Here is a 27984-nt window from a genome sequence, read left to right as displayed (position 1 = left end):
TTTTCTTTCATATAAAACAATAAGGCATATCTTGTCTACTTGTTTGTCAGTCGATCAATAAGCTCCTGAAGTGGCGCAAGCTCCCTCCTATCAATCAGCTGGAATTCTTGAACGAAGAAAACAAAATGTTTGAAAGACGTATTGAGATGGGCTTCTTCTTGTAAATTGATAACTTCCTTGAAATGTTGATGGTAAATGTGAGCGTACACACGGAATAATCTTTTGAGGATGATTTTTGCAACTGATAAGAAATTCTTCGGGAACGGAACACCTATAAGAAAAGAAGATGTTATTAGGACGACCATTGTGAATTCAGTAATTTTACATTGATTTATTATATGTCATCTTTTTTGTGATTTCATTATTACAGATTATTGGCATTACGTTACCAAAATTAAAAACAAAAGAATCAAGTCAAAATTCTTAATATCGATGCTGCTAAGAATTTATGCTAATTGATGATTTTATGGCACTTGTGAAGATGAATTCTCAGCGTAGGAATCCAGAAAATTGTCACTGCTCCAAAATTGGACCATTTTCACTGACTCATAAAACTATGACGGCTTACAGTCTACAGTGAAGGGAATGTTTTACCAAATAAATGGCTGATTATTGAGTGTATATTCATCCATTTAATAACAATATCTAACCTATTTTAGATGGGAATAACATCTCATCATCTAACTGGTCTTGAACCCACGTCATTAAATAGTCTATATACTTAGGAGCAGAGCACTTGATTGGTTTCTTCACGGTCGTTCCATCTGCCCAATGGTATTCATATCTAAAACACAAATATACTTAAATAAAGTAACATGTATATTACTTAACAGCAGTGTAGAACCATGTCAGATGCCGAGTGTGTTTGAATTTAAACTCCTTATGGGACGGACGAACAGTTTTCATCCTGGCAATTGCAAGAGTTCCTTAGGGCCCCCTCACCCATAACTTATCGCTGCTCCTCCAGTGCTCCTATCACATTTTATTTGTTATATGCCTCTCTTAACAATATTTATTGTTATCTGGAAGGGCGTATGCAATTACATTAGGGGGCTAGCGTGTTAGGATTAGGGTTCAGGTTAGGGATATGGCCTTCAAGGAATTTTTTCCCTGACAAATATTCAGGGCGACCTCAAGTCAATCTGACTTGGATCCAATGCTGCTTATTTTCTCATAATGGCAGTGGATTTCAAAATCACTATTTAGTGATTTTAAGCACAAAAATAGTTTATTTTACTCACTTTGGTCCAGCAGACATAACTGGACACGTTTCTGGCATACAGAATTCTGTTATTGTACCATATAACATATTTATCTGGTTGAAGAAATCTACAGCTGTAAATTAAACAAATATTAGTTTATTTAATATGAAGAGCGCCCTCAGGCAGAAAGTATCATTCCGATAACCAGCGAGGGCGCAGTCATAAATAAATTTACACCTACATTCGTGCACACAAGGGCACAAGTACAATAACATATTTTAAAGGGACAAGTACTTTACTAAATGAAACAGACCCTTTCATTCTCCTTTCATTTTTAATTTCAACAACCTTCATACTAGATATCATGTAACAGTATTACGTGTTCTCATCGTTATAACAGCCAAAGGCAAAATAGACAGTCACGTTTTCAATATATTTATTTAGATTATATATAGATTGTGCATGGTTTCTCTCAAAACATGTACACCTAACGAGGGAATGCCAGACATGAATATTTGTCATTAGTTCTAGAATAACTTGCCACTAGTAAGAAAATATTAAGTGCATCTGGTCTTGTCTGGCTGGCTGGCGAGCTATAAATGACTCTCCCGACTACAGTATTATGAAGATACATTGTATGTGAATAAAATCTCTTCCAAATGGTCTGAATTGGGAGAATGATGAATAGCTCTTGCTGATCCCGGACACACAAAATAAAACACTAGTTATGAATCAAACAAAATGCTGAACGTATGTGACCTTGTATGACCTTTATCAAAGTCTGAGTAAAATCAGCCAAGGTCTGTCTGAGGTGGGTAATAACATATGTGCCAATAAGATAGTTTGCCACAATAGTGGTTCAGACAACCCTATATGAATATTGATATACTGTAAAACATCAAGTATGTTATATTCCAGTTACCATATTCACCCTATTAGAAGTGCATCTCAAACAGAAGCACATATAAACCAAAAATTGCATTGGCTGTATACAATCTCTGTAATTTACATAAAACTATGTGCTACTAATAGAGAAAATACAGTAATTTAGCTTACATGTACAGTGTATCGTTGCTAAATCTGAATGTTGTTAATTCAGCTAAAAGTAGGAATTTCCATAAGGTCTCCCTAATGTAATACATCCAAAGACCAAGTGCAGTAGGATATGATTTGGGTTAAAACAGAAATAGTTTGAACTTGGGAAAGGATTGATACAGTGTGTGAACAACCCTTGTTGGATTTAATTATTTTAAATGTCATCACTTGGAGTTGTACTCTGACAGCATTTATAGAGCTTTATTAAAACTAATATGTGGAATATTTGATGAGCAATAATGTAATCACACTTCTATTTTAAAAACACTTTTAAAAAAAGCAAATGCTGTATGTATCCTTGTTTCAGTTTCACAGTGAAAAAAATAGTTAAAAAATAGTGAAAATTGTGAAAAATGATAAATTACACAAAAACAAGACTCACTATTCACAGCTATCCATTCATTGAGGTCCTCTCCTTCTGGCAGTACGACAGCTTGTCGAAGATTCCCACTTCCGAGTGTAGCTTCAGCATGTTTCATTAAATCATATTGGTGAGTTCCTTCAGGAATGTGCTTCTTTGGTTTGAAAGTCCTTGCAGATCGAGTTGAACTAGAAAATAATACATGCATGTATTAATTAATCAATTAATTAATTAACAAGTCACTGTAAATGACAGTAAAGATAATAAATGTATACAGAAGCAGAATCTAATTAATCTGTATTTGATTAAAATTTTAATTACTTCATTACAGCAATAAAATATTGATATCAAACACACTAGATAAATTAAACCTTTGCAGCATTGACCTTAGAAACTTGCTTCTGTTCTGGTTTAATAAATGTTCAAATTTCATTTGCATAGGGGTGTTTATTTTGCCACGTAACTGTTTGATTCTGTAGCTCAGATTGCTGGGAATCAGCCAATAAATTGCGCAAGCTAGAAATCTACCCCAAATTTCTGATTAGGCAAATGTCCAGAATTAATAGCGAGATGATTTAGACAATAGCCTTCATCATTGAATGCCATAATTTTTTCCCTTAAAATATTTTGCACAAATTTATGTATTTTTGTACAATATACCTCTTAAACACTTTTGTAATAAATGAACATTATTTTAATTTTAAGACCTGATTAAACTATCTGAACAAATCAGGAAAAGTTTTATTAATATTTTGTGAAAGGTGAAAAAATGTAAAATTTTAAAATAAATATTTAACTTTTTACACAAATTTGTTCAAACATTTTGATCAAGATCAACAAAACATTATGTTCAATTACTGTGGAATACTTTATTTTCGCTGGAATTAATTTTCGCTGAAAAGGCTTTTTGGGCGTTTTGCTTGGAATTTATTTTCACTGATTTTTGATGAGATTAATGTGAAATATAGGAAAAAAAGTATATTCGCTGGATTTTATTTTCACGGAATCATCCCTTCAGCGAAAATAAATTCCAAGCGAAAATAAAGTATTCTACAGTAGTTCAAATTGATCAACAAATTATAGAAAAATACTCAAAAAAGGAGCAAATGTTGGAGGAGAAAAATTTAAGAGCTTAGAGGGTTACATTTCTGAGGCATGTCACCGGATGGTTCCAATATGGCCCTGGTCATCTGAAGGCTACAGAGGATTATCCTCTAGTTTACTGATAAGTATAGCAAGATTGCGGCTCAAATAATAAAACTATTCACATATATGTACGTGCAACAAATGATAGACTTAATCTCGTTGTAAACATAAATTCCTTATCTAAACTGTTCTATTCACACATCCATACAGCTAGCTCATTTATCCTGTTCACATCTTACGAAAATTGACAACACGCAGATCAAACTGCGGCAGGGAATGGAACGGCAAATGAAAAAATGCAACGGAAATAAATGAACAATAAGCAAAATTAGAAGTAAAACAAAATTAATGTATTGCTTATAATGTGACAAATAAACCACAAATAATAAAAATCGACAGTGAGGAATCATTTGAATTAGGATTTTCCCGAGGACAAACACGTCCAATATGCGTGAACTCAAAATGAATTAAAATGTCAGGGGTTAAACTGCGTAAAAGGATTTCCGGTCTCGACAAATTACGAATCAACTGTCATACAAGATCAATAATAATTTACAAATTTACACAGTAAAAATTATAAAAATTCATAGCTGTTTTAAAACACTTCTCAGATCTTTATTTGTACGTTCATTGCCATCTTCCTCAAACTCAAAACCCTCAAAGTCCAAGTTGGCGTCACTGTAGCTGTTCCCTCAAAATCCCTACAACTTCTTCCTGAAGTTCGTCAATATCGTCTTCGGCATGATATTGCAAAATTGCTGGCCCCAGTTATGGATTCGCAAGCTGCTACCAAATATTTTATAAAGCCAAATTTGCTTTGCTTGAATCGTTTCTAAGGATGCACAAACCAAACGGCCGGCCCTTTTTAGGGCCACGACATATTTCAAAAAGAGAACTACCGTTTCTGCTTTAATATATATTTTTATAGGCTTGCTGACTGTTATGATTCTGAAAAAAATCAGCTGTGAACGCGCTGCCCTGAAGGCAGAAAGCTGTTACAGCTATTTCGCGTTCACCCCTAGCTTGTTTAACGCAATTAACAATTATATTTAAAGATTTTTTATAAGCATCACGACAGACTTCAAGAGAGTCAACTGTTAATACAACCACAGTCAACGTTATTTTTTTTGTAGAAAAAAAACCCTGGGTGTGTGCCTGGATATGACCTCAACTTCTTTACTATGTCAAAAGTGGGGGGTGGGCCTTTGCCCAGGCATGGGCTCTTACCCAGATAAGTACGGTATTGCTCGATTGAAAAAAGTACACAAAAGACAGAAATGTATGGTAAACTGAAACATTGCATATCCATGAATCAGTGCATTATCCAGTGGCCTACATATGCCTCTTGTATGAAAACACTTGTGTAAAAACAAGTTTATGAAATTCTTATTTTTATAATTACTGCTCACAACTTGCACTGGTGTAACATTTTCTAATTTTTGTTCATGATTTGTTGCAGTGGCACAAATTTAACGAATGCTACATAATAGTGAGCCAAAATACTGATGTATTTATTATTTGATTTCAGTATAATCTGTTTGTTGCATTTGTTTGTGCAAGTTATTTATCATTGTTTGGGAAAAAAAAGAACTCCAGATGATATTGCTATGTAATAACTCGTTGTAGTGAGTTTTATGGAGGTATACTAAAGGGGAACTGGCCGAGAAAGGTGTATGGTCGCTACTCGACACCCCTGTTGACACCTTGAGTAAGGCCTCCATCACCCATTGCATCTCAGTAATTGACGGATAGTAGGTGTTAAGTTGTCTCTTTAACGGTTAGTTAAAAACACTATGCCATGAAACATTAGTCTTTGTACTTCAAAACTGCCGTCAAAATACAATAGACATTTTGGGAGCCATCCAAATACCCGCAACTTGGCCGAATCGCGACTTACCGAGGCATGACTTACCCAGGGGTCACTGTATATGCAACAAACCTTTAAAATTTATAAAACAACCTTGCTTGCTTGCAACTGCTATTTGCTTGTCAGGAACTGATCAGGCCGTAACTAATAATAAAGGTGAATTACTGGTAGTCTAACAACATTATTAGGATTATGTATTAGAATAAACAGAAGTTCTCGTACGAAAACAGATTCTCCCACTCAATATTAGCATACAGCTATTGAAACTACTATACATGTATATTTAGAAACAGAATAGTAACCAATAATAAAGGTGAATTACTGGTAGTCTAACAACATTATTAGGATTATGTATTAGGATGACTTTAAAGTGGATAAACAGAAGTTCTCATACAAAAACACATTGTCCCACTCAATATTAGCATACAGCTATTGAAACTACTATACATGTATATTTAGAAACAGAACAGTAACCAATTGAGTTACCGGTAGTTTTAAAAATGTAGTTCCCTGTGCACATTATCTTGAGTTATAGTTGCAAGAAAATTGTTATTTGTTATAATAGAAAATGCAGAGTTTACAAAAAATGTATACCCCACTCAATCAGAGTCAGATGTATTAGCTCCATAGTCAGGGTAGAATCACAAGTTTTTTATAATTCTATCCATTACCAAGTTTTTGTTATTTCACATCTTTTCACAAAGTATCAGCAAATTTCTAAAACTTGGACAAAACTGTATTGATCAACATTGCTACTGTAGCACTCGAGATGATTAATCAGAGCCAAGACTGAAATTTGTTATTTTGTAAGACGTCTAAAATTATCGCTTGTCAGTTACAATAAATGTTACATGTAGATTGTAGTTACCTGTCATTTTGAATAAGAGTTGATGAAATTTGCATTACAGCATGACAGTTTAATTTTGTCAATATCAATTTTCTCAATCTAATTATATGAAGACATTCAGAAGGACAAAGTAACAGTGGATGCTGAAATAAACTGCCCAGGAAAACTCCCATTTTCCTTCCACACGTAACAGTACAAAATTACTAGAAACATCACTGAAATGAAATGAAATTGCATCTTTGTGATCAAGTAATAATTTCCTGTGTTAAAATGTAAAAAGCCCATAAAATTCAATAACTCACCAATTCGATATTATTTTGCTCAAAACCTGAACTTTTCTTTGAATTCAAATCCATAAAGTTTAATCCACTCACTATGTTTGAATTTGAGCAGCTTTCAATGCACTCTAGTTAGGCCAAATAAAAAAATATAATCCAACCTTGCCTAGATTTTTAAAGCTGACCCTACATTTTTTCATGGCCAACCAGAAAAATTAGCACTTGTAGGTACACATTTTAATAGGCTCTACTAGTATTTAAAATTCTTCATTTTTAAACAAAATGTCAACCTGTACATGTAAGACATGGTGTATTATTGAAAAATACCCTCATACAACAGTATTGGCCAAGCTGCACGGAGGAATAATAAATTGAGAATAATTAATTAAGTTATTTCTACTTACATGTACTTACCCTATCTTTGCTTACAATGTTACCATACAAATAATTTTTATTTGGCATTATGAGTATGCCTTATTAAAATGGGTTGTTGAGATTGAAAGTACAGTACAGTAAAAAAATAACATTGACAATGTTCCTAAAAATATTGGAAAGTTGTTACATGTAGGAAGATTGATAGTGAGATAGCAGTTTTCCTGGTTGGTTTATTTCATCCCCCCACTCAAACACAGCTGACAATGTGTAAAAAAAATGTTGGAATGTTGGAAGGTATATAGATAGGGAGGTAGATGTTTTCCCACTGTACATGTTAATGAAATTTACCAAATTTCCCAAACACGAAAATATGTCTTGAAATTAAAGTGATATACAATGCATGTACATTATTCCAGAGTTTAGCATGTAGATCTCCTATGCTGGTTCAACACTAGCAGCTTTTACCAAAGTAGAAATAACAACATCATTATACCCACCAACGTTCAAATCCAAAGATAAATGAAAATCCTAACTCTAAAACACAAAACAAATGATTGACTAACAATCAACAAGGACATTACACATCTAGTCCAATCAGTAATAGAAAGATATATGGATTCCCCATGGTAAACCACCATGCATGAAGTGATTTTTAATCATTTAAATAGAACAAGCATATCCTGCTCCACATGGAGCACTTTTCTAACTCCCCTGCAGGTTCATCTGTTGGCAGATAGTCAAGTCAATCAAGGTCATGTTAAAAGTGCAAAGACCACAAGTACATATGTAGTACATGGTGTTAAATAAACAAGCAGCCTCTCAGCTGAGATAGCTCTGCTGTTAGCAACGCAAATTTCCATTAGAAAATTGAAAATATCACAAAACAAACAAATCTGAGATCAGTTCACATGAGGTACCTATATTTATAATATCAAAGCCATCAAACTTGCAATTTTCAACAAGAAGTCGAAAATATCACTTTTTACCAAAAATTACAAAAATACTCACCAAAATTAGAAAATTAAAGATATCATTACAAAATGAACAAATCTGAGAGAGGTCCACATGTAGTACCTATATATGTAATATCAAAGCAATTGGACTTGCGGTTTTCAACAAGAAGTCGAAAATATCACTTTTTACCAAAAATGACAAAAATATTCACCAAAATTAGAGAATTGAAGATATCATCATGAAATGAACAAATCTGAGAGAGGTCTACCCAAGGTACATACATGTATACACCAAGTATCAAAGCATTCGGGCTTGTAGTTTTCAAGAAGAAGTCGAAAAAGTAAAACATTGACACGAACGACGACGGACAATCACTCATTTGATAAGCTCCGCTCGTCAAAGTTGACAGCGGAGCTAAAAAGTAAAAAGTTGACATGGACGATACCAGGTGACGATGGACGATACCAGGTGACGACAGACAACAATCACTCATATGACTAGACAATCACTCATAACAAGCTGCGCTCGACAAAGTCTACAGCGAAGCTAAATATGGTACATGTAAATGATAAACTTGACATGATTACCTAGATTAGAAAATCAAAAAAAAAAATATCTGTTTGTCCAGTGGAACAACCACTCTGAGAATACGATTGTCTAAAAGATGATATTTTGTGTTTAATACTTCAATTGTGAAAGAGGTTGTCCCTGGCAAATACCAATTTCAACCACAGAAATCTTAATTAAATAAGCAAGGTCACTAGAAAGATTATTTACATTGGATGTTGTACATGTACTTGAAGCATACTGTTTCATTCTCCAAGCAACCATAACTTGCTGTCTTTAAGAATCGTAGCGCAATGTTCACAGCCACATGTACAATTTGTCTAAACTCCCTAAAAGATCATGATAATTTATCATGCGCAACAATCTTATAAACACAATATTAAAAGGTAAATGATATATTGAATTATAATTAGCAAAATAATGCACAGGTTAATAAACAAAAGTCTTATTAATGTGTAAGGAAGTGTTTTCATCCCATTGTTGAGACAAAGCTACACTTCGTAAACTTGCCTACACCTGAATGTTTATCGGTGACAATCGTTTTTTTTATTTACTCATGACCCAACCTTGAACAAAGTGGGTCAAGTAGTTGGAACTCCAAATAAAATAAAATTAAAATAACGAGAAATATTTTCAGGGTGTAGTGCTACTTCCAGTATTGACATATTTTCAACCAAAAAATGAAATGTTTGAACTCCCACATGTTAAAAGAGCTAAGAACAGTTGGCTATTAATATGTTCAGACTGGGGAACACAGGTATTACTATTGGGAAAGGGTTGTAATATTTTGCAGATAGAATTGAACATTAACCCACAGTATGACAAAACTACAGTAGAGAAGCAAGGTAACAACATCGGGGAACTTGGGTACCTGCTTACCACCCTACAACAAAACACCAATAGTGAAAGTCAGTGACTACATGGGTATTAATTCTGCTATTTTAAATCCACATGAACATAAATTACAACAGAACATATTTTTCCCATGAATAAAACCCATGAATTTACCTAGTCAATATTTATTCATAATTATTACATAATTTCATTCAAGCCTTCCATTCGTCAGAAGTACTAATTATAATATGACTTAAATCAGGGCAATTCTGGGAACATATGTGGCACCAACTATTATTGACTCGTTATAACAATACATGTACCTTGTTTGTGCTCTGGATAATTCCAATCATCGTTACTACATGTAACTGTATACCAAGCTTGCATGAATAATGGAAAAATTGTTGAAACAAATAAAAAAAAAAGGTATTCATTACTCTAGAACTACATTTGTATTTTATTTTTCTTATGAAACTGTGTTCCTACAATGAGTTATCAACAAAAACAAGCAGCCTGTCGGCTGAGATAGCTCTGCTGTTAGCAATGCACATTTCAATTAAAGAACTGAAGACATTAGAAAATAAACAATATGTATAGTATCAAAGCAATCGGACTTACAGTATTTAACAAGAAGTCAAAAATATCACTTTCTACCAAAAATTACAAAAATATTCACCAAAATTAGAGAATTAAAGATATCATTACAAAATGAACAAATCTGAGAGAGGTCCACATGCAATACCTATATATGTAATATCAAAGCATTTGGACTTGCGGTTTTTAACAAGTCGAAAATATCATTTTTTACCAAAAATGACCAAAATATTCACCAAAATTAGAGAATTGAAGATATGATCATGAAATGAACAAATCTGAGAGAGGTCTACCCAAGGTACATATACACCAAGTATCAAAGCATTCAGGCTTGTAGTTTTCAAGAAGTTGAAAAAGTAAAACATTGACACGAACGACAACGACGGACAATCACTCATATGATAAGCTCCGCTCGACAAAGTCGACAGCGGAGCTAAAAAGATATTCATTACTATAGAACTACATTTGTATTTTATTTTTCTTATGAAACTGTGTCCCTACAATGAGTTATCTACAAAAAAAAAACTTATTTTCTCTTAAAACTGTTATTTCAAACTGTCAGTGTTCTCACAAAAAATTATGTGGGATGGAATTGTTGGAATCTGTTTAGAAAATATGAGACAATTACCTATCTATGGGCAACTAGTGGTTACAGACAGAAATAAATTAGTTTGTTCTAATTATTATGTTTGAATTGTATTCTAAACTTTATAAATTGTCACTTGATTTAATTTACATATATTTGTGAGACAATATGTCTCATGAAAGTATTAAACCAGGACAAAAAACTAAACCATTCAGCAAATGTTTCATGTCTCGTGTCTGGTGAGAAAACTTTCAATTGACATTTTAATAACATCGCAATATGACTTTACTCGATTGGGATATTGTCTGATGATATTATCACAGCTAGGAGTTTGTCCTACATATTGTCTATACAGCTGAACATTTGTGAATATCGCAAAAAAATGACAATAATACACGTAAAACAGAAAAACTTGCATTGATCAGTCAATACTAATAGGATGACAATAATGCACATTGAACAGAAAACAGAAAAACTTGCATTGATCAGTCAATACTAATAGGATGACAATAATACACATTGAACAGAAAACAGAAAAACTTGCATTGATCAGTCAATACTAATAGAATGACAATAATACACATTGAACAGAAAAACTTGCATTGATCAGTCAATACTAATAGGATGACAATAATGCACATTGAACAGAAAACAGAAAAACTTGCATTGATCAGTCAATACTAATAGAATGACAATAATACACATTGAACAGAAAAACTTGCATTGATCAGTCAATACTAATAGAATGACAATAATACACATTGAACAGAAAACAGAAAAACTTGCATTGATCAGTCAATACTAATAGGATGACAATAATACACATTGAACAGAAAACAGAAAAACTTGCATTGATCAGTCAATACTAATAGAATGACAATAATACACATTGAACAGAAAACAGAAAAACTTGCATTGATCAGTCAATACTAATAGGATGACAATAATACACATTGAACAGAAAACAGAAAAACTTGCATTGATCAGTCAATACTAATAGGATGACAATAATACACATTGAACAGAAAACAGAAAAACTTGCATTGATCAGTCAATACTAATAGGATGACAATAATACACATTGAACAGAAAACAGAAAAACTTGCATTGATCAGTCAATACTAATAGGATGACAATAATACACATTGAACAGAAAACAGAAAAACTTGCATTGATCAGTCAATACTAATAGAATGACAATAATACACATTGAACAGAAAACAGAAAAACTTGCATTGATCAGTCAATACTAATAGGATGACAATAATACACATTGAACAGAAAACAGAAAAACTTGCATTGATCAGTCAATACTAATAGGATGACAATAATACACATTGAACAGAAAACAGAAAAACTTGCATTGATCAGTCAATACTAATAGGATGACAATAATACACATTGAACAGAAAAACTTGCATTGATCAGTCAATACTAATAGGATGACAATAATACACATTGAACAGAAAACAGAAAAACTTGCATTGATCAGTCAATACTAATAGAATGACAATAATACACATTGAACAGAAAACAGAAAAACTTGCATTGATCAGTCAATACTAATAGAATGACAATAATACACATTGAACAGAAAACAGAAAAACTTGCATTGATCAGTCAATACTAATAGGATGACAATAATACACATTGAACAGAAAACAGAAAAACTTGCATTGATCAGTCAATACTAATAGGATGACAATAATACACATTGAACAGAAAAACTTGCATTGATCAGTCAATACTAATAGAATGACAATAATACACATTGAACAGAAAACAGAAAAACTTGCATTGATCAGTCAATACTAATAGAATGACAATAATACACATTGAACAGAAAACAGAAAAACTTGCATTGATCAGTCAATACTAATAGGATGACAATAATACACATTGAACAGAAAACAGAAAAACTTGCATTGATCAGTCAATACTAATAGAATGACAATAATACACATTGAACAGAAAACAGAAAAACTTGCATTGATCAGTCAATACTAATAGGATGACAATAATACACATTGAACAGAAAACAGAAAAACTTGCATTGATCAGTCAATACTAATAGGATGACAATAATACACATTGAACAGAAAAACTTGCATTGATCAGTCAATACTAATAGGATGACAATAATACACATTGAACAGAAAACAGAAAAACTTGCATTGATCAGTCAATACTAATAGAATGACAATAATACACATTGAACAGAAAACAGAAAAACTTGCATTGATCAGTCAATACTAATAGAATGACAATAATACACATTGAACAGAAAACAGAAAAACTTGCATTGATCAGTCAATACTAATAGGATGACAATAATACACATTGAACAGAAAACAGAAAAACTTGCATTGATCAGTCAATACTAATAGAATGACAATAATACACATTGAACAGAAAACAGAAAAACTTGCATTGATCAGTCAATACTAATAGAATGACAATAATACACATTGAACAGAAAACAGAAAAACTTGCATTGATCAGTCAATACTAATAGGATGACAATAATACACATTGAACAGAAAACAGAAAAACTTGCATTGATCAGTCAATACTAATAGAATGACAATAATACACATTGAACAGAAAACAGAAAAACTTGCATTGATCAGTCAATACTAATAGAATGACAATAATACACATTGAACAGAAAACAGAAAAACTTGCATTGATCAGTCAATACTAATAGGATGACAATAATACACATTGAACAGAAAACAGAAAAACTTGCATTGATCAGTCAATACTAATAGAATGACAATAATACACATTGAACAGAAAAACTTGCATTGATCAGTCAATACTAATAGAATGACAATAATACACATTGAACAGAAAACAGAAAAACTTGCATTGATCAGTCAATACTAATAGAATGACAATAATACACATTGAACAGAAAACAGAAAAACTTGCATTGATCAGTCAATACTAATAGGATGACAATAATACACATTGAACAGAAAAACTTGCATTGATCAGTCAATACTAATAGAATGACAATAATACACATTGAACAGAAAACAGAAAAACTTGCATTGATCAGTCAATACTAATAGGATGACAATAATACACATTGAACAGAAAACAGAAAAACTTGCATTGATCAGTCAATACTAATAGAATGACAATAATACACATTGAACAGAAAACAGAAAAACTTGCATTGATCAGTCAATACTAATAGAATGACAATAATACACATTGAACAGAAAACAGAAAAACTTGCATTGATCAGTCAATACTAATAGAATGACAATAATACACATTGAACAGAAAACAGAAAAACTTGCATTGATCAGTCAATACTAATAGGATGACAATAATACACATTGAACAGAAAACAGAAAAACTTGCATTGATCAGTCAATACTAATAGGATGACAATAATACACATTGAACAGAAAAACTTGCATTGATCAGTCAATACTAATAGAATGACAATAATACACATTGAACAGAAAACAGAAAAACTTGCATTGATCAGTCAATACTAATAGGATGACAATAATACACATTGAACAGAAAACAGAAAAACTTGCATTGATCAGTCAATACTAATAGGATGACAATAATACACATTGAACAGAAAACAGAAAAACTTGCATTGATCAGTCAATACTAATAGGATGACAATAATACACATTGAACAGAAAACAGAAAAACTTGCATTGATCAGTCAATACTAATAGGATGACAATAATACACATTGAACAGAAAACAGAAAAACTTGCATTGATCAGTCAATACTAATAGGATGACAATAATACACATTGAACAGAAAACAGAAAAACTTGCATTGATCAGTCAATACTAATAGGATGACAATAATACACATTGAACAGAAAAACTTGCATTGATCAGTCAATACTAATAGGATGACAATAATACACATTGAACAGAAAACAGAAAAACTTGCATTGATCAGTCAATACTAATAGAATGACAATAATACACATTGAACAGAAAACAGAAAAACTTGCATTGATCAGTCAATACTAATAGAATGACAATAATACACATTGAACAGAAAACAGAAAAACTTGCATTGATCAGTCAATACTAATAGGATGACAATAATACACATTGAACAGAAAACAGAAAAACTTGCATTGATCAGTCAATACTAATAGGATGACAATAATACACATTGAACAGAAAAACTTGCATTGATCAGTCAATACTAATAGAATGACAATAATACACATTGAACAGAAAACAGAAAAACTTGCATTGATCAGTCAATACTAATAGAATGACAATAATACACATTGAACAGAAAACAGAAAAACTTGCATTGATCAGTCAATACTAATAGGATGACAATAATACACATTGAACAGAAAACAGAAAAACTTGCATTGATCAGTCAATACTAATAGAATGACAATAATACACATTGAACAGAAAACAGAAAAACTTGCATTGATCAGTCAATACTAATAGGATGACAATAATACACATTGAACAGAAAACAGAAAAACTTGCATTGATCAGTCAATACTAATAGGATGACAATAATACACATTGAACAGAAAAACTTGCATTGATCAGTCAATACTAATAGGATGACAATAATACACATTGAACAGAAAACAGAAAAACTTGCATTGATCAGTCAATACTAATAGAATGACAATAATACACATTGAACAGAAAACAGAAAAACTTGCATTGATCAGTCAATACTAATAGAATGACAATAATACACATTGAACAGAAAACAGAAAAACTTGCATTGATCAGTCAATACTAATAGGATGACAATAATACACATTGAACAGAAAACAGAAAAACTTGCATTGATCAGTCAATACTAATAGAATGACAATAATACACATTGAACAGAAAACAGAAAAACTTGCATTGATCAGTCAATACTAATAGAATGACAATAATACACATTGAACAGAAAACAGAAAAACTTGCATTGATCAGTCAATACTAATAGGATGACAATAATACACATTGAACAGAAAACAGAAAAACTTGCATTGATCAGTCAATACTAATAGAATGACAATAATACACATTGAACAGAAAACAGAAAAACTTGCATTGATCAGTCAATACTAATAGAATGACAATAATACACATTGAACAGAAAACAGAAAAACTTGCATTGATCAGTCAATACTAATAGGATGACAATAATACACATTGAACAGAAAACAGAAAAACTTGCATTGATCAGTCAATACTAATAGAATGACAATAATACACATTGAACAGAAAACAGAAAAACTTGCATTGATCAGTCAATACTAATAGAATGACAATAATACACATTGAACAGAAAACAGAAAAACTTGCATTGATCAGTCAATACTAATAGGATGACAATAATACACATTGAACAGAAAAACTTGCATTGATCAGTCAATACTAATAGAATGACAATAATACACATTGAACAGAAAACAGAAAAACTTGCATTGATCAGTCAATACTAATAGGATGACAATAATACACATTGAACAGAAAACAGAAAAACTTGCATTGATCAGTCAATACTAATAGAATGACAATAATACACATTGAACAGAAAACAGAAAAACTTGCATTGATCAGTCAATACTAATAGAATGACAATAATACACATTGAACAGAAAACAGAAAAACTTGCATTGATCAGTCAATACTAATAGAATGACAATAATACACATTGAACAGAAAACAGAAAAACTTGCATTGATCAGTCAATACTAATAGGATGACAATAATACACATTGAACAGAAAACAGAAAAACTTGCATTGATCAGTCAATACTAATAGGATGACAATAATACACATTGAACAGAAAAACTTGCATTGATCAGTCAATACTAATAGAATGACAATAATACACATTGAACAGAAAACAGAAAAACTTGCATTGATCAGTCAATACTAATAGGATGACAATAATACACATTGAACAGAAAACAGAAAAACTTGCATTGATCAGTCAATACTAATAGGATGACAATAATACACATTGAACAGAAAACAGAAAAACTTGCATTGATCAGTCAATACTAATAGGATGACAATAATACACATTGAACAGAAAACAGAAAAACTTGCATTGATCAGTCAATACTAATAGAATGACAATAATACACATTGAACAGAAAACAGAAAAACTTGCATTGATCAGTCAATACTAATAGGATGACAATAATACACGTTGAACAGAAAACAGAAAAACTTGCATTGATCAGTCAATACTAATAGAATGACAATAATACACATTGAACAGAAAAACTTGCATTGATTAGTCAATACTAATAGGATGACAATAATACACATTGAACAGAAAACAGAAAAACTTGCATTGATCAGTCAATACTAATAGGATGACAATAATACACATTGAACAGAAAACAGAAAAACTTGCATTGATCAGTCAATACTAATAAGGATGACAATAATACACATTGAACAGAAAACAGAAAAACTTGCATTGATCAGTCAATACTAATAAGGATGACAATAATACACATTGAACAGAAAACAGAAAAACTTGCATTGATCAGTCAATACTAATAAGGATGACAATAATACACATTGAACAGAAAACAGAAAAACTTGCATTGATCAGTCAATACTAATAGAATGACAATAATACACATTGAACAGAAAACAGAAAAACTTGCATTGATCAGTCAATACTAATAGGATGACAATAATACACATTGAACAGAAAACAGAAAAACTTGCATTGATCAGTCAATACTAATAGAATGACAATAATACACATTGAACAGAAAACAGAAAAACTTGCATTGATCAGTCAATACTAATAGAATGACAATAATACACATTGAACAGAAAACAGAAAAACTTGCATTGATCAGTCAATACTAATAGAATGACAATAATACACATTGAACAGAAAACAGAAAAACTTGCATTGATCAGTCAATACTAATAGAATGACAATAATACACATTGAACAGAAAAACTTGCATTGATCAGTCAATACTAATAGGATGACAATAATACACATTGAACAGAAAACAGAAAAACTTGCATTGATCAGTCAATACTAATAGGATTACAATAATCATCTTGAATTTTCAAGGTGAATGTTCCGGCGAAGCACTCCGCTATCACCTTGAAGTATTTCATTAGGAATATGTGTATGTGACAATGCCCTCACAGTTTAGAATCAATTTACCAACAGCCAATCATATTGCTTCTTTCTTCAACGTGCTTGGCCAAGCTATCAAATTCATCACGAGATGCCCCACGCGCTCCACTCTGCCATGTATTTCTATGGGCTCTGCGCGAGCTGCTGTGAAGTACCGGTCGAAAACGACTAAATTTGAGAAAACAGCACGACCTTAACTTTGAAGAAATCCTAAACAACCAAATTTAAATATGTTGCATATGTAGGGGTAATCTTGTTACACTGTTCAGAGGTGTCAATGACCATCCCAAAACACAGTTTTCTTAGAATTTATCGGACTTTGTTTTCACCATGATGATTGCCAGGCGGTGAAAATGTCTGACTCGAGAATGAATTTCGCTGCGCACAGTGGAAGCTGTGTTGGCTTGGATGTCAAGGCAATACAGCGACGATATCCATACATCATGCAACTCACTGATATTCAGACTAAAGCTATTCAAACTATACTTAGTGCCGTGTCTGATGTGCTCGTTTTTAGTCGCACTGGAAATAGTAAATCCTTATGTTATTATGCTTTACCGGCCTTGCGACTGTCGAGTGTGGTAATAGTGTTGTCACCACTGTTGGGTACTATAGAAGAGTAGGTGTTATACCTCAAAGTTCATGATGTCACTGCAACATATATCGGCAGAAATGAAGCCGAAGACATCAGGAATGCAAAGCTCCAGCCGTTTCTGGCAGTCATTGTAACAAAGCTTTCTATTGGTCGGTAAACTTTCTATCGCGCAACCACGTGACATACACGGTTATGAATAGAATTACCGCACGGTGTTGTAGAGGGAGGAATATCCGAACGAAACAACACCGTGCAGGCGGACGATGGACAATAATACACATTGAACAGAAAACAGAAAAACTTGCATTGATCAGTCAATACTAATAGGATGACAATAATACACATTGAACAGAAAACAGAAAAACTTGCATTGATCAGTCAATACTAATAGGATGACAATAATACACATTGAACAGAAAACAGAAAAACTTGCATTGATCAGTCAATACTAATAGGATGACAATAATACACATTGAACAGAAAACAGAAAAACTTGCATTGATCAGTCAATACTAATAGGATGACAATAATACACATTGAACAGAAAACAGAAAAACTTGCATTGATCAGTCAATACTAATAAGGATGACAATAATACACATTGAACAGAAAAACTTGCATTGATCAGTCAATACTAATAGGATGACAATAATACACATTGAACAGAAAAACTTGCATTGATCAGTCAATACTAATAGAATGACAATAATACACATTGAACAGAAAACAGAAAAAAGTACATACATGCTGGTGTTCTAATTTGGGGATAAGACAGGAAAATTTATTACACTTCAATATTGGATTTTAATGACTATCACTAACTGTTTTATCAGTAGGGAGACAATGTCATTCCATGGGAAGCTTGTAATTGGATTCAGTTGGACACTCCAGTTGATGTTATCACAGCCTGTTAGCATTATCTGTTTTACCCCCCAATGGTATTCAAAACTGAAAACACTTTTAGAGGTTTACACTACAGCATAGCAATTATTTTGGATAAGTAACTTAGCAACCATATTTATTAAATAAACACATCATTAATCCAAATATATTCATAATGTATTAGTTCATGGCTGGTAAGGACAGGCTGTCACAAATATTACAAGTCAATATATCAAAATTGGCGACTTGTTTTACGAAATTCTCGAACAACATCTATAGTAACATGAGTAATTAGAAGAACTACCAGGTTATTAAAATCTGTTCAAAATAGTATTAATGGGGGGGGGGGGGCTAATTAGAACAGTATACATGTACATGTAGGTGAGTGGTGATCAAATGCCTTAACATTTTTCTGAATTAGTTTAAAATTGACAAATATGATTGTCCTGATGAAACTCTAATAATTAAATTCTGATTTAAAGTGTCACAATTGTTGTGTCATAATCCATATGGGTGTGACATATAAAACATGTATAAATACAGTATTTGTTGGAAATTTAAAACCACACATACTGCACGAATCCAAAAGTTTGGAATTTATCCAAATTACTGTTCTGATTCTATTACTGCAACAATACAAGTCATCTATGAGTTATTATGTTCTCATTTATCTAAAATATTAATAATTATCCTGAAAAAATATAACCTGACCCAGGAACAATCACAGTCCAACAGTAGTCACATCATGTTATACATGTACCTCCTGTCAGCCAATCCATTGCCAGCCTTGCAGCAATAACTCAACCTGACTGTTTGAATTTCAGAGTCTCACTTTAACATATGTAAAGAGTTAAGAAACAGCTCTTGAACAATTGTTCACAACTCAATAAGTTTTACCAGTGGTGAACCTGCTAATGACTTTTATGTAGAGGTCACTGCACAAATACAATGCCCATCTTGTGACCAATCAAAATATTTAAATCCTCGGGGGCGGACATCCGGGCATTTTCACCGCCTGGCAACCCGCGGCGGTGAAAACAAAGGCCCAAAACTCGCATAAAACGGTACTTCGGGATGATTGTTGAGACTCCTCTGAACAGTGTAACAAGATTAGCCCTACATGTGTAACATATATAAATTTGGTTGTTCGGGATTGCTTCAAAGTTGAGTTTGTGTTGTTTTCTCGAATTTTCACCGGCTCGACCGGCATTCCACAGCAGCGCGCACAGAGCCCATAGAAATGCATGTACAGTGGTGCGCGTCGTAGCAACGTGGAACGTCTTGTGACGTAGCTCCGCCCCCGAGGATAGTCAACTGGAAAAATCTCAATTTAAATTCCCATTCACAACAAAAAAATCAAGTTGAACATAAGTTTTAGAGAATTTAACACAAACTAATAAAAACTATTGTAAAACTCAATTTTCACTGGCATTTAATTTTGCTGTTTTGATAAATTTGAGCACAATCTTTGAGTTTCAAGTTCACAAATTTGTCAGCGAAACAATGCATTCTATTGTAATTACTGGTACAAAAGTTCATGTGAATTTAATTTAGCAGATTTTACTTATCAGTGAAAATAGCAAAATTATATCTAGCATGTGTTTACAGTGTGTGGAGTCTAAAATATCAGAACAGCACACAAGATCAACAGGATCAACAAATCTTATTATAGCAGTTTTCATCAATTATTTAAAGAATTACATCAACTATAGCATTTCTTTAAGGTAGAAGCCTAATCATAATTTTTGAGAAGTCATAAATTTATTATGTGAAAGCATGGAGCTAACGTCCCATGGCACATTGAAATAGTATTATTCTGTGTGTTACAGTGACATCTTTAGAGAAACTTGTTTATTTTTCAAAAATAGTTATTTTTAGAACAATTTCATAGAACACAATGTTAAAGAAAAATTGAACTTTTGAATACTAAAATAAAACCATCATTTTTCTCGAAAATAAAGGTAGTGACCCCTAACTTTTGTAAGTCAATATTCTTATATTGCCTTCTACCTTAATGACAACACATTTCTTTGATTGTGGTCCATACAATCTACTGCTACATCATTTATTATTAATTTATTTTATAGTATTTGACATTTCTATTCTTTTTAGTGTACAAAAAAACCCTCATTAAATGATGTAAATGTAACTGGTGTACGATAAAATGGGCCAAATGTCAAACGCGTGTGAGTCGCACCATATACACAGTCTGTCAATGTGTTGCATATAAAAATAGAATACTCAAAGATAACTAATATTAAACCTGTCAGCCTAGGCGATGACTTATTAATTCAGTACATGTTGATATTATACTAAGACTGAAGTAATTATACAACCCATTAAAAAAATGAAATTTCAAACGTTTCCAGTAAATTAGGCTTGTATGAAAGACAAAGAAGATAAACTGAATTGAAAAGTCGCCAGTGTGCTCTCTCTATATATATCCATCTTGATGAATATTACACACTGGGTTTCCATTTAACATCAACTCTGACATACAAGGACATGGAAATGAGGAAAGTTACCAACAATTTACTGTACAAGATGTGCCTCAGGATATCATTCTTGATATTTTGTTGATGAACTGACATCTGTGTGCTCTCTAGTCCAATTGATTTGACGAGTCACAAATGCACCAAAACATTTCTGACACAACTAATTCTCTTTTATTATGTAGCGGTCATTGTTGACTAATGTTCCTTCCAGGACTCTTTTGAATCCTTTGCAACAACAGTTACACGATATGTATGATCTGTAGCCAATACATTCCATCAATGTGAAAGCTAGGGTCAGAACACAAATAATCAGTAATGGTAGACGCAAAATAAAAGTGAATACTGTAAAATACTTTATTTTGGGTGTTTTGTATGGAATTTATTTTCACTGATTTTTGGCAAGTTGAATGTAAAATATAGGAAAAAGGGTTTATTTGCTGGATTTTATTTTCACTGAATCACTTCTTCAGCGAAAAATAGCAAAAATTAATTAAAGTGAAAATGAAGTATTTTACAGTAATGCTCATTGTCTGACATATTATTGATGCAAAAGAAAACATACATGGATATAGTGAATATATAGTGAATCTTGAAAAACAGAATTTGAAAAAATGAAATTTACAAAATAAGTATAATATTAGAAAAAATGTATAATGTATAATCTTTATTTATCTTTGCTCAAATTAAGACCTCTCTTCCCGGTAGCCAACAAGGCAAATAATTGTATGCTAGTTATAGAGGTACATGTAATATGGTAAAACCACTTACAAACTTTCAAATATTATTATACACAAGAAGGTATTTGGTAAATCCTTAAAATTGCTAAGTTTTGTGGTCCAGGACAAAATATTTTGAATTGTACGAGTGTGCACTTTTGATTTGTTTTATGTTGAATTTTAATCTATACATTGCAGGTCTATTTATTCCATATTTATTTCATTCTTTGAAATTACCTCCGTCTGAGGATGAGAAATGTTCATGGCTAGCAAAATCCATGAGCAAGTATCTCTCATAAATTTAAAGCTGATTAGCGTGTGATTTCCTATTACACGGTACAGGGACAATAAACTAGTCTGAGTGAGGTCACAAATGAGTGGGAGCAACAAGGCTCAGAAGGTACTTCAATGAGTACAGTAATACCCTGGGATATAACTAACAAAGACTTTTCACACCTACGTGGCATATCTTCCCAGTTGTACACATGTCCCTTTATTTTTATTTTCACAAATGGCACTTCTAGGCAAATATACAATTCAGCTAGAACCTGGAAGTTTCACTTAAGAAAGAACCTGCCCAACTTTTCATCAGCCATTAAGAGGAAACCAACATTGAAGCCAACCATTCTAATATACATGTATTATTATTCAAATGCGACTGATGGGTTGACAAATAACCACTTAGATCACAGAGTTAATTTATTTATAGAGGGTTTTCAGTTGAAATCTTAAGGTCGTGAGAGGGAAAAAACAAGAAATACTGTGATTACGATTAGGACATTTTCTGCCAGTTACTAAGCATGTACCTTGGATACAAGAGAATATGATCAGGTACTTTTTTTGATAATATCTGCAAATTTTGTGTAAATAAACAAAGTATTTTACACATGTTATACATGTCAAAATGAGTCCCATGTCAAACACATCGCAAAGCAACGTCTGTAGTGCTTTGAGTTTGGGATGTTACATTGAAACTTGATTGGCCATTTCTCACTGCATGTTCATTTGGATTTTTCAATGAAAATTATTTTTTGAAAATAGGTCTTGGAATTATTGTTCCTCTTAGTTATACAGATATAGCCTACCAAACATGACACTCTCCATGTGGGGGGAATTGGGAATAGGGTTTCACACTTATCTCAACCCTAATGAGCGTATAACAAATAAACAAATAAACTGCTTTTATTAACTCATCACTGGAAAAGGTTACATGTATTCACGCACTAAAACAAGTATTCGGGCCTAAAAACACAAGACGTCATTTTTCAGCCCAGTTTGTGCAATTTTAGCGAGAAGTGTTTTAGCAAAATTGTTAATAGTCATGATAGTCGAAAATTAATATTCGTAAAAATGCAATCAATTATTTCTTTGGGTTTGGCCACAGTTAAACAACTAATTCATTGTCAAATGTATCGGTATACCTTTTTGATCATAAATATACAAGTATTTGATCTAATAGATTTATTCTTAGAAAAAGTGGTGGACTATCATCCAAAGAGAGATGAGTGATAACTTGAAAGATTTAATAATTTAATCAAGACACTTTTTATGTATGGTAGAATGGTTTCTGAATATAAATAGAAATGAGGTAAAAAATGCAATATGTTGCATAATCGGAGATATTTATTTATTTATTTATTAATACCTTAATAATGAAGCTGAGTGTAAATCACTAAATGTACACACGTTGCCTTCAATTCACATAATTTACATAAAAAAAAAATGAATAGAACTTTTACATGTACCCACACTGACTATAAATAATCGGACTATAAATAAGGCAAAACAAAAATTCAAATAAAATTTTTGTTAGTACCACATGAAATTAATTCAATGGCATTTTTCAATACTGCTTCATATAACTACATGTATTATAGTCCATTCCCTACATTCATACTACACTTGTGCCACTATCAACATAATAAAAAATTACCATGATTAAGTTTACATTATTAATCCAGCCCAAGCCATCTGGTGAAAATTACATAATTGAATAATAATAATAATTTAGATACAGATTACATGTACATCTTTGATCCAGCCCAAGCCATCTGGTGAAAATTACACTTTTGAATAATAAATTAGGAGAGAAGTTGGCATTTTTATGATGGAAAACAAGATTGTATTATTCAAGTAATTCTGTAATTAAGTAGTATTTAATATTATTTTGAATACAAAATACATATTTGTAGCAATAAAATCTGTCCATAGTGAAATAAAGTCAATAAAGCACTGTAGAATAGTTTCATTTGGAATTGATTTTTGCCTTTTTCGCTGAAGGAATGACGATGATTTTCCTATATTTTATATTCAGCTCGTCAAAAATCAGTGAAAATAAATTCCATACAAAATGTCCAAAAAGTCTCATTCAGCGAAAATTAATTCCAGCTAAAATAAAGTATTTTACAGTAGTACAATTTCAAGTACTATTATTTTTTAGCACATACCAAATGACTGCGCAAGAACACACTAGTTGTTAACGTGAGTACCATGAAGCATGGTACAATGAAATATAGGTTTTCACACTCTCTCAGTCACCTGCACCACTCACTCCAGACAGATTACAAGGAATTGGATAATAAACTGGTTTTACTGTTGTTAGATCCACACCACGATGAACACACACAAATGTGTCGCTAATAAATTACAAAGCAGATACCATAGACCATAAAGAAAACAATAGTCAATGAAGAAACCAAACAGTTTGGGTGGGGCCGACTAGATTTTGATTGTCATCAGGGATAGCATTAACCCCATATTTTGCTTCCCGGACTCTAATTAATGAAGAGGGACCAAGTTTTTCAGGCAAGCTTGGGTACAAGTTATTCAGGGTCAAATTTCAATTTCTTAAAATTTTGTGAGTGGGACTCGCCTTGCTGAGACACTAGTGCAAACCCAGAGTCATGTACTGTGCGTAACTGACAACGCACGCAGAATAGGTTCCAGGAACAACATACATAATATAGAAAATGAAGGATGATATCATTGACAGCACTCAAGGAAGCCATACAATAAAAGTAATGGAAGCCATTACAACTATTAAAAGATAAGAAAAAAAGGCTTCAGCAAGCATTTATAATTGCATATGTGATCAACAAAAAGTACCTCACCTGGATTTGATCACTTTACAACACAAGTGACTGGAACAATGAAATCTAGAACACAAGAACTGAACACAAAAGTAAAAATCTAAAAACCTCAAGCCAACTGTCGATTACACAGGAAGTGAACTCACTGGATTACGTTTGATTTCATTGTTATAAACAAACATGTTAATTTATTACTAGCAGAGTTTCAGTTTTCTATCACTTGAGAGTAAAATTCAACACTTATTCTATTAATTTTAAAATATTGACTGAATAGCTCTTTAAAGTGAAAAAATAAGCTTGATAAATAAATATTGTTTTCAAATCAATGACTGATGTCATGTACGAGGTGTTAAAAAGAAAGTAAGTGCCCCACCCTATCTCAAGAGAAACTGCAAAGTAAACACTTGTGACTGTAAGGTGACTTCATTAGTCAAAATGGCATGGGAAAATCTCTGCTGAAAATGATTTACAAAGACTGCCATAACAAACTTTTTTTTTATTCAACTATGAACTGTTAAGCCAATTATATAAATACATACAAACAGTTTTTTTTTGGCTGTTCAAGTAATTAATTCTAATATAATCTAGTTACTTTAATTCAGCCTGTGGACACAATGAATACCTTGATTTCTCAGGGAAGTGACCAATATACTCATCTATCACTCACTCAAATTAGGACTGATTAAAAGATAATTATAACTCTCCTAATTAAGCTGTTGAAGAGATTTTAATAGCATAGCTCATCTAATTACTCAGGTTACTGTGTTTAGGAGTGTCATTTTTAGATTCCAGGTTCATATTCATAAGGCAAGGCCTGACTAAATAAAAAGCTTATGTTTTGCTCCATTCATTGAAAGACTCTTTTGAGCTGGTGGCTAATAAAGAATGGATACATAAATTCAAAGTAGACAAAAAATTAATAAAATGATTAAACTATCATCATAAACTCTATATGTGGTGCTGATATTATTATAGGGTGACCGGTTTATGCTACAATGCATTTAGTCTCACAACATTTGGATCAAGAACAAACATACTAGTAATTAAATAATACTATCACTAAAATTCAATTTCTCAAGTAAAGTAAGCAATTTGGCAATGGGAACTACACTGAGTCATTGGCATTTGATTTATTTTTTGTTTAAAAGCCATCATCAATAGGAAATAACACATTTAAATTTTGAAGTATTACCCATTGTCAGATTTTGAGTACAGTAATCCAATGCATAGTTCAACATTCTATATTTATATTACAATTATTAATCACATTATTAACAAAAAATAATATTTATACACAACAAAGCATGGAGGAACTAAGCTAATTATTACAAATTTATATTAATAATTGCACGCTGCTAAATATTTATGATTTATGATATAATATAAATACATTTATTGAAATTATTTTATTTATAATTATTTTTCCATAACTGTCCTAGTAGCCATTAATGTAAAATTTGACATATTGTCGTACTACTTGTAGTTAAAAATAAACCCACTCTATACTCTTGACAACAGTTGTCTCTTTCGCATGATACCTGTTGAAGAACATTCGTGCAACATTTCAAATATCAATATTATCACTGAAGAAGTCATAGTTACTGCTGTCACAGTTTGATATTAAGTAACTGAAAATTGTAATTAAAATAAACTTTTGGCAGATGGTAAATAATTACACATTATTTAAAATAAAACTGGTGGGCTGTTTATTGACCAGGGTGTTGCACGCACGGTGACGTTACAGTAATTCGTGAATATTATTTCATTAGTGTGGATGTGACGAGCATGACAGTGACGTGACAATGACGAGAGAAGTTTTGTGGAGATCGCCGGCGCAACCGGTACGACTCACCGACGAAGAATGTTGACAAAAATATCTCAAGATGGCGACCGACTAAAACGCGATCTGTTCAGGAACGCACGGCGCTACGAAGTATAGTTCGTTGATTAATACTTACAAAAGGAAGCTCATTTTTGAGGTGTTGTATCTACACAGCAGCCACGGTCGATGGTCTACGGTTATAGACTTGTGCCACTGATGTAATATATGCAGTGTAAGCAGGCAGTTCAAACGAAACGGTACCGTACCGTACCCCCGTCAACTTTTAATATTATGATATGACCTCAGCAGGCGTTTGATCTACGAGATCTCGACACTTGCTTGCGAGAGTTACCGCGGGAAATTGGAAAGATGGTCTCGTTCAGAATCATTATTATTTGCATACTAAACACAGTTCCGATTCCAACAAAAAACTGTAAAAACGTTTACAAACTAAATAAAAAGTTTTATAACTAAAATTTCGCTAAAATAATGAAAGTTTAATGTAATTCATGAGTCGTAGTTTTA

The 27984-nt window shown here is 32.3% G+C and overlaps 1 protein-coding gene across 2 annotated transcripts; it reads right to left on the bottom strand.

The window, feature by feature from the left end:
• LOC100377206 (MOB kinase activator 1B) lies at window positions 1-27734 on the bottom strand. Of its 2 annotated transcripts, XM_078005720.2 has the most exons (5): window positions 27596-27734; window positions 2680-2846; window positions 1242-1335; window positions 651-784; window positions 1-271 (listed from the first exon to the last, which is right to left on the bottom strand). In XM_078005720.2, the coding sequence occupies exons 1-5, from the start codon at window positions 27607-27609 to the stop codon at window positions 36-38; spliced, it is 645 nt and encodes a 214-aa protein (XP_077861846.1). In that variant the 5' UTR covers window positions 27610-27734; the 3' UTR covers window positions 1-35. The 2 variants fall into 2 exon arrangements, with proteins under 2 accessions (XP_077861846.1, XP_002741420.1); XM_002741374.2 differs by lacking the exon at window positions 27596-27734 and having other exon boundaries at window positions 2680-2866.
• Window positions 27735-27984: the final 250 nt, after the last annotated feature.

Source organism: Saccoglossus kowalevskii, chromosome 19 (genome assembly GCF_978046115.1).
Source record: "Saccoglossus kowalevskii chromosome 19, keSacKowa6.1, whole genome shotgun sequence".
NCBI classification, from domain to species: Eukaryota; Metazoa; Hemichordata; class Enteropneusta; family Harrimaniidae; genus Saccoglossus; species Saccoglossus kowalevskii.
This window is presented reverse-complemented; position numbering and strand designations above follow the sequence as displayed.

Bases quoted from the DNA above. Each gene is read 5' to 3' on its own strand.
- LOC100377206 (XM_002741374.2), bottom strand. From the start codon at position 2,866: ATGCATGTATTATTTTCTAGTTCAACTCGATCTGCAAGGACTTTCAAA. The intron at 1,336-2,679 runs GTGAGTCTTGTT...TTTAATTTACAG, and splicing joins TGAATGGATAGCTGTGAATA to CTGTAGATTTCTTCAACCAG. The intron at 785-1,241 runs GTGAGTAAAATA...TTTGTGTTTTAG, and splicing joins GTTATGTCTGCTGGACCAAA to ATATGAATACCATTGGGCAG.